Genomic DNA, 16,781 nt, shown 5'->3' with positions numbered 1-16,781 from the left:
TGCGTTGTGCTACTATCCTGACCTCGCTCAACTTGATGACGAAGTCAACAGCACCCAACAACTGCGAACTACCATGAACCAATACTGCTACCACTACCTTCCAAGAGATCAAGAATGCACTAGCTAAGGCCACCCTCCTGGAGCACCCCCAACCTGATGCTCCTATCAATGTCATGATGGACGCGTCAGACATTACCACTGGAGCAGTTCTGCAGCACTATCTAGGTGGTCATTGGTGCCCACTTTCCTACTTCTCTCGGAAGCTAGGAACAGCGGTATAGCACATTTGATTGTGAACTCCTCGCTGTCTACTGTGCCATCCGGCATTTCCAGCACTTCCTTGAAGTTAGTGAATTTCACATCCTTACCAACCATAAGCCCTTAACCCACAGTTTGCAGTCCAAGCCAGACAAACATTCTCCACGTCAAGTTTGTCACCTGGACTTCATCTCACAATTTACCAGTGACATTTGACACTTCGCTGAGAAAGGAAACCCCATAGAAAATGCTCTCTCGGATGGAAGCCAATGCCATCTCAATAGACTCACCTACTATAGATTTCCAAGCACTCAACCGAACATTACGGCACTGCAGTCTATACAGACAACAGACAACTCTCTACACTTTGCTACAGTTTCCACGCCTATATGTAGAGAACAGCTCCTGTGCAATACATCTAATGGCACATCTCGATCCTTTGTACCAGAGACATTCCGACGCACAGTGTTCAATTCTTTAAAAAAACATCTCTCGCCCAGGTATCAGAGCTTCTCAGCCTGATCACATCCGGAATGAATGCACACAATGGCAAATGGGTCCATTCCTGCATTCAGTGTCAACGAGCTAAGGTACAATGCCACACAGTAACACCATTAGCCACCTTCAACACACCGGATGTTCGTTTTGACCATGTGCACATAGACCTGGTTGGCAAGAAGATGAGCAAATTTTACAAGGCTGTGTGGACGATTCAGTAAAGGGCTATTCAGGAGGTGGACTGGCCTGGCACACAGAGACAAAGCTGTGTCTGAAGCATTTACTGGTAACTTTACAAATTACACACACTACACACACACACACCCACAGCATGCACCACACAGATACAGCAACATAGTTGTACCACGCAACACAGACACAATTCTTACACACACAGCTTCAAGTGTACCAACAGGCACAGCCAACCATGTTCCAAGTTCTCCAACTTCATTGTATTCTGGATCTGTTGGCCCCTCTGACGTACAATCCGACAGTAGTGAAGATGACAATGAAGCAGAATTGAAAAAATAATTAAAGTCATTGACTAAGTTAAGAACAGAAGTAGCTAATTTACAAAAGTCTAACAATGTCACTTGTTGGCATAATTTGGCATGTTCAGTGATTGAGGTGTTGAATATTTGGGAAACTGACCCACCAATACAATACAATTGTGCATACTCTTCAAGAAGTGGTTGTGGCTAGAAAAAAATGCACAACAATAATGGCCTGTAGTTAGGAAATCATCAAGATAATTTTATAAGCAACGAACACCATAGTTATTCATCAGACCAAGTGAATTGCCTCAGAGAGACCATAAGATAAATACGGCACATACCTTAATCCAAAGGGTAAACAGGTATCAATGTATAACTGTTTACTATTGTTCTGCATCTAGATTGTCTCCTTGCACTATGCACAAATGTGATTGAAAGCCATGCCACGCACAAACCCATGCCATGCACGCATGCACTCACACAAAATATGACTATACTGCCATCTTCAGACTTTTGCATCTTGGTGCACCTCTCATGGTTTAGCAAAATTCATAAGGATTACCAAATTAGCTAAAGGTATGCCCATCTGTACTTGCACTGTGCAATCATGGGTTTCTTTCCAGCAACACTGTCAATTTAAAATACCAGTTTTGAACAACCATAGTGGGTTTATCTCTCTCCAGGGATGATCTTATGTCATTCTGCAGCTGGCATGCTCCAGGATCTGATTCTTTGTCCAGAAAGTATGTACCGGTGTGTGTGTGTGTGTGTGTGTGTGTGTGTGTGTGTGTGTGTGTGTGTGTGTGTGTGTGTGTGTGTGTGTGTCTGTGTGTGTGTGTGTGTGTGTGTGGTGTGTGTGTGTGTGTGTGTGTGTGTGTGTGTGTGTGTGTGTATGCATGTCCACCATGAGGCTAAATAGGGCCTATAAATTCACCACCCTGACTTGACCTGCCACTGAATATGGTTATCAGATTCGTTATTGCTGTAGTAGACTGTGTTTCATTTTATGTATGTGTTGCAAAGAGAAACTAGTTGGCTGAGTCATTTGGAATGTTTAGATCCCCTACAGCCATCAGTGCAGATGGCAGTAGCAGTGCACCCAATCCCACTGCCCCCACTGTGACAGTTAGTGCCACAAGTGGCAGATTGCTGACAATGTCGTCATCAAGCAGTGGGATCCCTGATGGATTTGTGCCATGCTGTGGGGGGTTTAGAAAACCCGGACCGGACCGGACCTGATCAGGTCAACTTCTTCAAGTAAGCCAATTCACACAATAGCTATAACATACAATTCACACAATAGCTAGCTATAATATGCACTCTTCACCTTGTAGCCACTCTGCCAAGAAAATAATTAGCTAGCTACGATGGCTCAGACTGCAACAGCAATCACGCACGAAACTCCATCTACGATAAAACAACCTAACTAAGCTATTAAAATACTTTCTACTACATTTCACTACACAATCGCTACAAGCTCTTTCTGCTGTGGTTAACTGTTACACACACTAGTGACTGCCCGAATTTATTATTAGAACCATGATAGCTATACAAAGTGAAAGGAACTAAGATAACAGCAAACCTTCGAAATTTTGTAAAGGAATGGTCATGGATGACTGGCTAAACTAAGAAAGGCAAACTAGTGCCCATGCAGGGTAGCTTTATAGAGATTTCTGGAGTAGTAAGGTTTTGTTCTATTTAAAGTTTACCTTGACATGTAGCAAATACTCCATTACTCATTCATCTCTACCGAAATAAATTCAGAGGTTTGCTGTTATCTTAGTTCCTTTCACTTTGTATATCACGATTCTAATGAATTCGGGCGGTTACCAGTGTGTGTAACAGTTGAGTAGCTAAAACAGAAAGAGCTTGTAGCTTTGTAAGAGTTTCATCATTCTTTCTTGATTAGATACAATTGTACCATCTTGTATGTTATTGTTGACTTTCTCTTCTAGACTAGCATGTTTTGCCGCAAGAATGTTGAGACTTGTCCTAAGTGCAGTGTTTCCTTCATCTGAAGTATCAACAGTCAGATCAGTTCTAGAGCGGAGAGAGCTGTCAACACAAGAAACATCATCAGGTAAACTGACATTTGCACAGTTTAATAAATTTATTTGTTTTTTAACATGTTTGTTTTGTGTAAACAGTTATCATATAAGTTTTTAATCTCTCTTTCTCTGATTGCCACCTGCCGGATGGAAGATGTCAACTGGTTTTTCAATTTGCCAAATTGATCTTCAAGGATAGAACACCTTGTGGATAGACTGGTCTTTAAATCTACATATGCGGTATATAGGTCATTCTTCAACTGGGCATTTTTAATGTACAACGAAGACAAGTTTGACTCTAAGATGGAATTCTGCTCAAAAAGACTGGCAACAAAGTTATCCCTTTTGACTTCATTTTGTTCATACATATTTAGGGCAGCAAAGAAGTCTTTTTCTAGCTGACTACACTTGTTTTCCAACACAGATACCTTTACCTCAAGGCTTTCTTTTTCCAATTTGTTCTCTTTGTGTAAATCATTGATAGCAGAGCTCACTAGAAAACCATGTTGGCTACCATCAGAATCAACGTGTCTCTTCAGAATGCATCGTTTAGTTTTCACCTTGCATCCAAGATTCACAAATGGGCAACACACCATTGCATTGGGACATGTGTCAAGGTGCCCTGGTAATTCACCACGTTTAAAGGTCTTTTGTGAACAGTTGTTTGGACAAACAAGAGGATACATGGAACAGATTTCATAATGCATTTTCACTATTTCAGCATGTGCTCCTTCATAGCCACAATGAGGGCAAGCAAATGGACGGTACTGACAGGCCTTAACGTGGTCTATCATTTGGTGACGTGACATTGAAATTTTACATTTCATGTAAGGACAATTCAGCATTACGTGTTTACACTGACCATTAAGTTGACCCAGGGACAAATGATTGTTAAGACTATCAAATCGCCCCTCCCATTTGCAACCTTCTGACCTTCGAGAACAATAGACTGACGCCTTGTTTATCGCTCGTTTGAACTGGTTGTCAAGCGCTCCTTTGATAGGATTTGCCTTACACAGGGGACACTCGTTCTTCTTTCCCTTGGCGTAGTTGATACATGCGTCACAAAAATGATGGCGGCAACATTCGATCGCGAACGGATTTTTCAACGTTTCCAGACATATAGGGCAGTCGAATTCTTTTGGAAGAACATCTATGAAGTGGATCTCGAAGTTTTGAACACGAGAACTCCTCACATCATCGACCATATTCCTGATATTCAGATATTATCTAAGATACTGAATATCACGACTACCTATCCTGCGGTGCCCACCTCTTTGCGTAGGAGATGATGGGGCGGGCACTACCGGCCGTAAATTGAGGCCTAGGTTAGGAGTTTCTCTCATTTTGTGTTCGTCTGTGTTTTTGTGTGATTTGTGAGGTGTGAAGATGTATTTAATGCAAAGTCACGTGTAGGTTAGGTGATTAATTGATTGATTGATTGATTTGGTACTGGGATAGATGATATTATCCTTTTAGTATGTAATTAGTATGGTCATTTTATTTGCATGGGCTTGGGATAGATGATATTATCCTTTTAGTATGTAATTAGTATGGTCATTTTATTTGCATGGGCTAACCGCTTACATGATGTACCACAATGTGGTTGTATATAATTGTGGGATGTGGCATGCAGTTCACATGGTTAGAGTGTCGGCAAACAATGTTGCATGGTTGTCCCTGGAGTTGTTCACTGAAATCTGATCATTTGATATTGAGAGGTGTAATAGAGGTCTTCAGGAGAATCCAAGTGGAGAGCATGTATGTGAAGAGCCATTATATTTTAGACATATAAACCATTGGATGTTCTATTGGCATCTTGAAAATCACTGGTGGGGACTGACCAATGAGCAAATATATTGTTAACCATTGTATTATTATGTATGGAGTATTGTCAGTGGCTGAAGCTGATCATGGCTTGTAAGGCAAATCACGCAATTGACCTAAAACTTCTTGGCAACTAAAGAATACTTACTGAATGACTTTACTTTGAAATGTAGAACTACTTTACAATACTATAACAAGCATCCATACTTCACTGTTTCTTTCTAAATCATTACTGAGGTTACATTATAGAGCTTGAGAACACACCTGGAATTTCTCACGATTTCCGATATTGTTTGTAAATTATAGTGGCAATATCAACATGACATAACAGTGTCCTGCATGCTAATGTATAGCTATACAATCTTGGATTCTTCTGAATACCTCTATAGATAATTGAGATAACCAGCTAAAAATATCTATAGGGTACTGCATGCAGTCAATGATTTCAAGGGTCAATATGTATGCATGTATCAAGACACACGGTGGTGTGTCGTGCGGCCCAAGAAGCCGGCGTGCCACCCGTGAGTATATTAACAGGAAGAAAGAAAACGCAATTTTCACACCTATGTAGCTCTGTGATCCCTTACACCCGATTGGAACCAAATTTGCTAGAGAGGTGCCGGCCAGTAAGGGGAGTCTACACACCAAATTTGAAGAAAATCGCTCCAGCCATTTCCAAGATACGAGCGAACAAAATTTCGTTTTAATTTCTTCGTTTTTTTCTTCTACTTCTTCATCTCGCACACTTCGCAAAATCCGCCATAAAACACGAATACGTGCTCGGATCGGGCTGACATTTGGCACACTTAAAAGGCTCATTAAGGCGGATCTGTGTAACAACTTTGGTAGGAATCCGATGAACATTCACGGAGTTATGACCGATTAGTTGCGTAAAATAAGGTCGAAGGTCTGTCACGCCTACAGGGTAAACTCCTTTGAGGAATCAGTTGAAAATTGCTGTGTAGATGGAGCAACCATCGTAGGAGTGCCTTGTTTTGGTTTGAAAGGAATCGGGATAAAGACCACGGAGATATGACACAAAACCCGACCTGTGTCAAAATTGCGCGATCGATTTTTATGAATAAAAAACTATTAGTTTTCGTGTCTATCAGGCAAACCGCTTAGAGCAATGAGCTGAAAATCAGTATGTAGCTGGAATAATCATCATAGAAAGTCCTTGCAGTAGTACAGAAGAATTGGATTACAAACCACTGAGTTATGATTCGAAAGGCAACTACGTGTAGCAAATGCGAGATCGAGATACTCTAATAGAACAGTCACCCTAATAAAGCATTCAGCTGCATTTATAATTTACTCAATTATATTACATTGCAAATTATTCTGTAGGGAATTCAGTTACAAACAAGTCACCCTGTAGTCAGATCAGCCAGAAGAAGGTACCTAATAGAGAGTTCAGCTACAAAGAAACCATCATGTAGAGAGTTCAGCTCAAACAAATTGCCCTGTAGAGAGATCAGCTAGAAGAAGTTACCTTGTAGAGAGTTCAGTTACAAAGAAACAATCATGCAAAGTGTTCAGCTACAAACAAATCACCCAGTAGAAAGTTCTGCTATGAACAGATCACACTGTAGAGAGTTCAGTTAGAAACAAGTCATGTTGTAGAGAGATCAAGTAACCTTGTAGAGAGTTCAGCTACAAAGAAACCACCATGTAAGACAGTTCAGCTGCAAACAAATCACCTGTAGAGAGTTCAGCATGAACAAGTCACCCTGTACAGAGATCAGCTAGAAACAAGTCACCCTGTAGAGAATTCAGCTACAAACAAATCACCCTGTAGAAAGATCAGGTAGAAGAAGTTACCTTGTAGAGAGTTCAGCTGCAAACAAATCCCCTGTAGAGAGTTCAGCTAGAAACAAGTCACCCTGTAGAGAGATCAGCTAGAAACAAGTCACCCTGTAGAGAGTACAGCTAGAAGAAATTACCTTGTAGAGAGTTCAGCTACAAAGAAACCACCATGTAGAGAGTTCAGCTGCAAACAAATCACCCAGTAGAAAGTTCAGCTATGAACAGATCACCCTGTTGAGAGTTCAGTTAGAAACAAGTGATCCTGTAGAGAGATCACCTAGAAGTATCACCTTGTAGAGAGTTCAGCTACAAACAAATCACCTGTAGAGAGTTCAGCTACAAACAAATCACCCTGTGGAGAGATCAGCTAGAAGAAGTCACCTTGTAGAGAGCTCAGCTACAAAGAAACTACCATGTAGAGAGTTCAGCTGCAAACAAATTGCAATGTAGAGACAAACAAATCATCCTGTAGAAAGATCAGCTAGAAGAAGTTACCTTGTAGAGAGTTCAGCTACAAACAAATCACCCTGTAGAGGGTTCAACTACAAACAAGTCACCCTGTAGAAAGTTCAGCTATGAACAGATCACCCTGTTGTGAGTTCAGTTAGAAACAAGTGATCCTGTAGAGAGATCACCTAGAAGTATCACCTTGTAGAGAGTTCAGCTACAAAGAAACCACCACGTAGAGAGTTCAGCTGCAAACAAATTGCCCTGTAGAGACAAACAAATCATCCTGTAGAAAGATCAGCTATAAGAAGTTACCTTGTAGAGAGTTCAGCTACAAACAAATCACCCTGTAGAGGGTTCAACTACAAACAAGTCACCCTGTAGAAAGTTCAGCTATGAACAGATCACCCTGTTGAGAGTTCAGTTAGAAACAAGTGATCCTGTAGAGAGATCACCTAGAAGTATCACCTTATAGAGAGTTCAGCTACAAACAAATCACCTGTAGAGAGTTCAGCTACAAACATATCACCCTGTAGAGAGATCAGCTAGAAGAAGTCACCTTGTAGAGAGCTCAGCTACAAAGAAACCACCATGTAGAGAGTTCAGCCGTAAACAAATCACCTGTAGAGAGTTCCGCTAGAAACAAGTCACCTTGTAGAGAGATCAGCTAGAAACAAGTCACCCTGTAGAGAGTTCAGCTAGAAGAAGTCACATTGTAGAGAGTTCAGCTGCAAACAAATCTCCCTGTAGAGAACTCAGCTACAAACTCATATGCCCTGTAAAAATATCAGCTAGAAGAAGTTACCTTGTAGAGAGTTCAGCTACAAAGAAACCACCATGTAGAGAGTTCAGCTGCAAACAAATCACCTGTAGAGAGTTCAGCTAGAAACAAGTCACCCTGTAGAGAGATCAGCTAGAAACAAGTCACCCTGTAGAGAGTTCAGCTAGAAGAAGTCACATTGTAGAGAGTTCAGCTACAATGAAACTCTCATGTAGAGAGTTCAGCTGCAAACAAATCACCCTGTAGAGAACTCAGCTATGTACAAACAAATATGCCCTGTAAAATATCAGCTAGAAGAAGTTACCTTGTAGAGAGTTCAGCTACAAAGAAACCACTATGTAGAGAGTTCAGCTGCAAACAAATCACCCAGTAGAAAGTTCAGGTATGGACAGATCACCCTGTTGAGAGTTCAGTTAGAAACAAGTCATCCTGTAGAGAGATCACCTAGAAGTATCACCTTGTAGAGAGATCGGCTACAAACAAATCACCTGTCGGGATTTCAGCTACAAACAAATCACCCTGTAGAGAGTTCAGCTACAAAGAAATCATCATGTAGAGAGTTCAGCTGCAAACAAATCATCCTGTAGAGAGTTCAGCTATGAAAGATCACCTTGTAGAGAGTTCAGCTATAAGAAGTCACCTTTTAGAGAGTTCAGCTACAAATTAAAGCAACCACCATGTAGAGAGTTCAGCTGCAAACAAATCACCCTGTAGAGAATTCAGCTACAAACAAATCTCCCTGTAGAGAGACCAGCTAGAAACAAGTCACCCTGTAGACAGATCAGCTAGAAGAAGTTACCTTGTAGAGAATTCAACTGCAAACAAATCACCCTATAAAGAATTCAACTACAAACAGATAGCCCTGCAGAGAGTTCAGCTAGAGTCAAGTCACCCTGTAGAGAGAATCCTGTAAAGAGCTCATTTACATACAAGCAGATCACCCTGTAGAGAGTTCAGCTACATTTCAAGTCACCCAGTAGAGAGATCAGCTGCAAATTATCCTGTGGGGATTAATTGACATGTAATAAATATATGCTCTCTTTTTATATTATGAACTCTTGATACATGCATTATATATATATTTTGTACATTTACTGATAAAATCAGAATGAGTTAAAGTATTTATAAAATCTGCTTCATCTTTATCTTTTTCTTGTGGTAAAGAAAAATATATAGGTTAAAAAGTCCCAAAGCTGGCCATAGGCCGGCTTTGGGGTATACAAATACAAAAAGAAGTGAAATCTAATCAAAAACAGCCAAGCTGTAAAAAAAGGAGTGCGGCCCTTGAAAAGGCTATGGTGAAAAAAGATGTGAAATCCAAGGTGGCGGCCAAGAAATGGCTGTGATGGTAGGTTAATGGTAAAAATTTTAATAACGACAATTCAGGTGAATTTGGTGCCGCTTGGTCAATTGGCACAAAATTCACCTGAATTGTCGTTATTAAAATTTTTACCATTAACCTACCATTACAGCCATTTCTTGGCCGCCACCTTGGATTTCACATCTTTTTTCACCATAGCCTTTTCAAGGGCTGCACTCCTTTTTTTACAGCTTGGCTGTTTTTGATTAGATACAGTATATATGCATGTATACACTATATGTATGGCTACAAAATTACACCAAACACTGAAACAGTATACAGTGAAACCTGTAAGGACACCTAGCTTACATGGGACTATCCTGATAATTTTCCCACTAGGCCAATTTTAAAGGGATACTTATGGTGTACGTTTCCCTTTGTTAATTAAGCAATTAGTTTATGCTTGTACTTTTAGTTTCTCTCCTGTATGAAATACAATTTTCACTTAATTTTTGGTGCTGATAGCTAGCTAGCTCTTATTAGCTAGTACAACAGCTGCTGTACCACCTCGATAGCTACTGACTCTTTCTGATGTTTGTACCGACAGTGCATATTTTTGCAGCAGCAGCAGCAGCAGCAGCAGCAGCAGCAGCAGCAGCAGCAGCAGCAGCAGCAGCAGCAGCAGCAGCAGCAGCAGCAGCAGCAGCAGCAGCAGCAGCAGCAGCAGCAGCAGCAGCAGCAGCAGCAGCAGCAGCAGCAGCAGCAGCAGCAGCAGCAGCAGCAGCAGCAGCAGCAGCAGCAGCAGCAGCAGCAGCAGCAGCAGCAGCAGCAGCAGCAGCAGCAGCAGCAGCAGCAGCAGCAGCAGCAGCAGCAGCAGCAGCAGCAGCAGCAGCAGCAGCAGCAGCAGCAGCAGCAGCAGCAGCAGCAATCATAGCTAATAAATGACTAAGTATTCGAGTACAATATCTATGGTACCAGCTATGATTGTAGCAGCTGTAGTAGGTGTCCTCATTAAGTGTCCTGATTAATTAGCAGGTTCCATGCACAGTAGTGTAAGACCCCCAGATGTGCAGAGCTGCCGAGGGAGCTGCCTCAGCTAGCTGTATCTACTAAATCACTGCAATAAGCACCCCCACGTAAAACTGAAGCCAGCTTGGGAAAGAAACTGGAGGAGCGTGATGCCAGAACTGCGTGTCTTTTATGACCTACTCTCCCAACCAAGCAGAGCTGTTATCTTGTTTTTAGAAATGAACAAGATTCCTTATGAATCTGTGCTGATTAATTTACGAGGAGGTTCGTTACTGAATTCGTCTGCTAGCTAGTAGCCGCTGGACAAAAAATCGGGCCTGGTGACTCATCATGTTGATTGTTGTTGACTCATCATGTTGATCCGAATGATTGTTGCTCCCAACTTCACCTTCCTTCTTCAAGACGAAGTTTCCTTTCGGTCAGTTTCCTCAATGACATATATCACCAGCAAACATCTATTACATTTAATAGTCACTGTTCATTTAATTCCATAGCATCTACCAGAAGTCACCATCTTTCACTAGTCCCTCCACAGTCCACCATTAATTCTAGGAGATATTCTTTTTTTGTCAACACAACTTTCTTCTGGAACACTGTGCCATTACATATCCTTGAAGACAGTAATCGAAAGTCTTTCCGGCATCACCTTTATAATTACTTATGTGTCAAGTAACTTCTTAATCACTGTTTTGTGTTTTGTTGTGTATTGTGTTTTGTTGTGTACTGTTTAGTTTGTAGTGTACTGTAGGTATATGTATGTTTGTTTTTTGTAGGCGGACACCTTGTGCAGGCTTTGCCTTTTGTGTATGCCTTCCTTTTTGGTAAATTGATAATAATAATAATAATAATAATAATGTGATAAGGTTTCAGTGCAAACATGATAGCTATATGTATTTGCAGCTCGAGTTGCTCAGCAGGCGTATAGAATCCAAAATGACACATATTGCCGCAAGTACAAGACTACGACTCCATACGTCTGGCTTCATGCTGTTTAAAGGGCACTGCATGGTATCAGTAATGCGAGGGTGTGATTGTGGCTAGGAGTGGTATAGCTATACGTATTAGCATATGGTCACATGTATGGCACATGATAGATATATGTCATATAACCATCCACTTTGTTCCTTGGCAGTTAATGGCACAAGAAATGATGTGTAGATTTCAGTGTGGAACTACTGAATTTTGCCATTTAATTGTTAATAAAACTGCATGCCTGTATTCAGTGTATTCTGGCTCCTTTGAGCTGTCAGGTACAGCACATGGTCTCACAGGCCATGTGCTGTACAGCTCAAAGAAGACTCGTGTGGCCACCCTCCTCTCAACCCTGCGTAGCTTGTATATCACATGTACAGAGATGAGACATTACATGCTGTTGTATAGCAGAAAAGCAGTTTGTAGTCTATATACCAGCTATACATATAGCTTACATTGTCAATATTGCTTGGTCAAAATGTACCAAATGATTCAGTCTGTAAACATTGCTGACTGCTGAGCTCACATAATCAAGTCATAGGTTTATACCCTATCTCCCTTACTTGTTGTATGTGACCAGATGTGCAGTGGCTGGATCAGTATTTTAATAGCTTAGTTAGGTTGTTTTATCGTGGATGAAGTTTCATGCACAATCGCTGTTGCAGTTTGAGCCGTCGTAGCTAGCTAATTATGTTCATGGCAGAGTGGCTACAAGGTGAAGAGTGTATGTTATAGCTAGCTATTGCGTGAATTGTATGTTACAGCTATTGTGTGAATTGGCTTACTTGAAGAAGTTGACCTGGTCCGGTCCGGTCCGGGTTTTCTAAACCCCCCCATGCCGTGAGATACCTAGGATGCCTCCTAGTACATCAGCAGGCATAGGAACAAGCAGTCCAGCTCGATCCTGCCAGCCCAGTTCATAACATCAACCATGGCTGGCAAATGCCGTCTGCTGATTGCTTCATTCCGAGGCGGGACCTGAGTAGGACACCACCTAGAACATTACTAGGGAGGTCCTTTGCTGATGTCATAACAGGAGCACCTGCAGCTGGTACTTCACCACCACCACCAGTGCAGCCTCTCCCACTGCAACGTCACCTGTAAGACCATCACACCTAGGATGTCGCCAAGTTTCACCAGGGGTTCTCCTTATAGTGGCGGTAGTCCACTTAGGACATCTGGTGTCGCAAGAGTTCCTCTGGTGGTGTGACACCACCTGCGGCAACGAGGCTACTTAGTGATCAATCGCCAATATCACCACATTAACATCCCGTCCTGCTGGTGACCAAGTTCCATCTACAGTCATCAGCCATGCTTCTCAAGCTGGTGACCAAGAAGCATCACTACCATTGGTCACCAGTGCCATTCCTACTGTACCACTAACTACTCACCAACAACAGTCACTCAGTGCTACTGACTACCAAGCCTTGAGTGAAGAAATGTCACCCATAATGGAATATTTTCCTCAAAAGCCAAGCAACTCTGATCCAACACCATCAACAAACAGCTCCACTGGAGATGTGCTAACTGAAACCCCCCTCCCCCCAAACAAGAGTCTCTCGGGGATGTAGTATTTGTGAGGTGTGACACCATCTGCAGCAACACCCTCGACAAGGCTTCCTAGTGATCATCCAACACCATCAACATCCCGTCCTGCTGGTGACCAAGAACCACAACTATTATTGGTCATCAGCGCCATTTACACCAGTACCAGACTACTTCGCTTACCTGCATCCCTGGAGCTATTGGGGCCTGAGGTGATTTCACCAACGTTGCCATCATCAAGTTCCACCACATTAGAATCATTAAACATAGGGTTATACCCTATCAACGAAGAATCAACCTTCTTAGAAGACTCCAGTGGAACTGGGACTCCCATTGTGAGCATGGTCGTGCAACCCACCATGTCAGGTACTGTTTCACCAGGGGGTACCTTAACACCAGCGCCAGGTACTGTGCCATCAAGTACCTTGCCACTGGGAGATACCTTGCTACCACATACCACAATGAGGAGCTCTCCAAGTGGTACCTCCTATATGGTGGTGGTGACTCAACAATTCCACCCCATCAGTCACTATGGAAACTAGCTCTCCTGAGGATGTATCACCAACACCAACTCCCCAACAAGAGTACCTTAGTGCTACTAGCCAAACCCACCACCACTAACATCCCGTCATGCTGGTGACCAATATCAACCACCACCAAACATATCATCGGTCACCAACCCTGATTGTCAACAGACCATTATTACGTCATATATTCTTTGCAATGAAAACCCCCAAAGCTTCATGAAATTGTAGAACCAACCTCCACTAGCTGCAAATGGCTTGTTGTTACTGCTGCCTGGTTCCCCAGGAGTGCTGCTGCAACTCAATTCAAGGGTCTTGCGCTGAATTGCCATAGTAGTGACACGAAAGTTTTGTGACCTCAACCTTGTATGAAGCCAGTGCTTCTTCAATATCTGGATACTTTGCCATAAGTCCTCCACCAACCAGTCTCCTCCGGTCTTTTTCTCTATTCGCAAAATTGATCAACGGAACACTCTACCCCCTGAAGTGATTAACTATCAATCAATTTCTGAATTCAAGAGGAAACCTGATCTATTTTGGTCAGAAACTGGACATGGACACAATTAAAGGCCAATGGCCTTCCAAGGTATTTAATTTGTGTTAATTTTTGTCCATTATACAACCAAGTACTAAAGATAATACGAAACGTAGTTAAAACTACATTATAAATAATGAATGAATAAATAAATAATATATAATGTTTGAAAAAACTACAAGGCGCCTCGTACTTACCGGGAATACAATCCATGTTGTGTGAAGAGACAATTGTATAATGGGTGGGTGTTTTTGTGGAGGTGATAGAAATGTACAATTCTATTTAACACCGATCAAAACAGTTAGCACATGATGCTCACTATTAATAAACCAGGCGGATTCTAGACAAGCGAACTACTGTTCATTGGTGATTGAAAGTGGGTGACAGCGACTGTTTTGATAGGAAGACGAGTGGTTGCTATGCCTGCTTAATAAACAACATATTGAAAGTTACTACTAATCGCTGGAGGTTAGTTTGTGTTGGCTAAAACACTTTGATAGTCTTGTTTCTTTAGTCTCACATAACTAGGCTATCTCCACTTGTGTATGGGATGGGAGAAAGCCTCACCTGAAAGTCTATTGTGCGAAGAAGGTGCAGTTTCCAGCTGGTAAGTTTGTGTGATGATGCATAGCTCTCCACCTGAGGCCTTTTAGCACCAGGAGTTCCCAGACTGATAACTGATATAAGCCCTGAGAAAACTACATAAATATTCACTGCCAAATTGCATCCCTCATACTGAACGCTGATGGAGAGAACAAATACAACATACACAAAATGTGCCTTTAGGCTGATGATTGCTGTGTGCATGGTTGTGCTTGCTTTTGTCGTGGACTAGTGATAACGGACTTAGATTACTTAGTTAGCTATTACATCATTTATCACGTGTATATGAATATTGCTGCAGTTAATTTAGTAGTTGTTACAAGATAAGTTAAAGCAGTAGTGTGAGTGAATGCATGACGTGTTCCTTGGCTTGTATCCTTCGACATCGCGAGTCTACAACTCTTCCGATCGTGTCAATTGAACCGGGGTAGAGCAGTCGTTCGTCGTATTTTCATCCCTTCCCCCACAGCTTTTAGGCCACGAAAAGTAAATTATATGTTTCTGGTTCCCTTCCTGGTCATTTTTTTGCTTAATGAATTACACAATCACCATACCAGGGGTGATTATAGCAGTCGGCTATCGGCTAAAATCCGGTCAAATTTTGAATTGGCCGTCCATTATTGAAGTTGACCGGACAAAATCCGAACAAAAAAAATTTTCTTACGCATAATTTTGTAATTCGATTTACTATAGTGATGGCGACTAAAAGGCCTCGTGCAGGTGGATCTTCAAGCAAGAAAGCGAAACGGCAAGTGTCTAAGACTACATTTGATAAGTGGAAGAGAGTATACGAATGGGATTATCGAGCCATGTCATGGCTTCGCTGCTCTATGGATTCTACTGATAAAACGCTCGTGTCAACTCTCTGGTGCGCAGTGTGTAAGCAATATGAAAGCCGACTTGAAAGCTTAAAGAACTTCTCAAGGGCATGGATCGACGGTTCCACGAACCAAAAAACCAGCAACATAATAGACCATGCATCGAGCAACCAGCACAAGACAGCCATGGCGCCCTTACGCGAAGAAAGAGCACGGAGTGCAAAATTACCGGTAGCTGCGTATGCTCCCATTGCTCACAGCCTTCAATCTACTTTGGAACCAGCAGTAAAAGATAAATTGAAGAAGAAATTCGACATAACATACGTTTTAGCGAAAGAGAACTTACCACAGTGCTATGAAGTCCCTCTTGGGTTCTCCTATAAAACCAGGGAATCAGGACAGAACATTTTACACCACATAGCAGAGTCCCAGCAGCAAGAATTTCAGTGCGTGCTTTCAAACAGTAAGTTTTTTAAACATTTTAATGGATGGCTCTATAAATAAAGGAAAGGTTGAGAACGAAGTAATAGTTGTACAGTATTGCCTTGTAGATAATGATTCTGAGGAGATTACATCATGCTCCAGGTTTTAAAAATATATACATAACTCAGATATCAGTTGTAGGTGACAGGCAGTTGAAATACTCTGTTTTTATCCCAATCTTTCCGTGGCCAGCTCTTGGCAACTCCAGCCATGTCTTAATCCAGCGCTCTAATCCATCCTCATTTAAACATATCATGTAACACAAATTGTGTACAATTGCATAAAATTAATGTAATAAGTATTCGTTGGATGTTTAAGTTTTACTGCTTGTTGGCATCAGATTCAATACCATGATTCTCACAATTTAAAGTGCAATCTCACATCCTCACATCTCCATGGTCAGATAATCACTGATTGTAATTGCATACTAATAGATCTCTTATGGATGGCTGCAGGTTCGAGGCTGCCCAGTTCTAGTCATGAATTTTTTCTTCTTTCTCCTACTTTTCAAACATACTTAGTGCAGTTAATATAAACATCTTAGGCCTTTATAAGGCCTTCTGGTATACAGGCTCTGCCTTTACCAGGTACTTTAATCATAGTTATGTTTATGTGCCAGTCAATTCCTCTAGAATTGTATTACTGTGCATCTTTTCTACCTGCACACACTGTGTTGGCCATGCACTGTTTGTACATGCCCCATTAGTAGGTTGTCCCGTTGATAATAATACTTGGCTGTATTTGCCCCGGGCCTAGTTATACAACCAAGCACTAAGAATAATATGACATATGGTTAAAATTACGTCATAAATA

The 16,781-nt window shown here is 41.7% G+C and overlaps 1 protein-coding gene across 1 annotated transcript; it reads right to left on the bottom strand.

Moving 5' to 3' along the window:
• Nucleotides 1-761: 761 nt before the first annotated feature.
• On the bottom strand, nt 762-4,506 carry LOC136243958 (TNF receptor-associated factor 5-like). Its single transcript, XM_066035497.1, has 4 exons — nt 3,377-4,506; nt 3,172-3,305; nt 1,166-1,300; nt 762-823 (listed from the first exon to the last, which is right to left on the bottom strand). The coding sequence occupies exons 1-4, from the start codon at nt 4,504-4,506 to the stop codon at nt 762-764; spliced, it is 1,461 nt and encodes a 486-aa protein (XP_065891569.1).
• Between the last annotated feature and the right edge of the window lie 12,275 nt (nt 4,507-16,781).

The sequence above is a fragment of the Dysidea avara genome, chromosome 14 (genome assembly GCF_963678975.1).
Source record: "Dysidea avara chromosome 14, odDysAvar1.4, whole genome shotgun sequence".
In the NCBI taxonomy this organism is placed as follows: domain Eukaryota; kingdom Metazoa; phylum Porifera; class Demospongiae; order Dictyoceratida; family Dysideidae; genus Dysidea; species Dysidea avara.
This window is presented reverse-complemented; position numbering and strand designations above follow the sequence as displayed.

Bases quoted from the DNA above. Each gene is read 5' to 3' on its own strand.
- LOC136243958 (XM_066035497.1), bottom strand. From the start codon at position 4,506: ATGGTCGATGATGTGAGGAGTTCTCGTGTTCAAAACTTCGAGATCCAC. The intron at 1,301-3,171 runs GTACAATTGTAT...TTCTTAACTTAG, and splicing joins CAACAATAACATACAAGATG to TCAATGACTTTAATTATTTT. The intron at 824-1,165 runs GTACACTTGAAG...CACTGAATGCAG, and splicing joins ATGGTTGGCTGTGCCTGTTG to GAATGGACCCATTTGCCATT.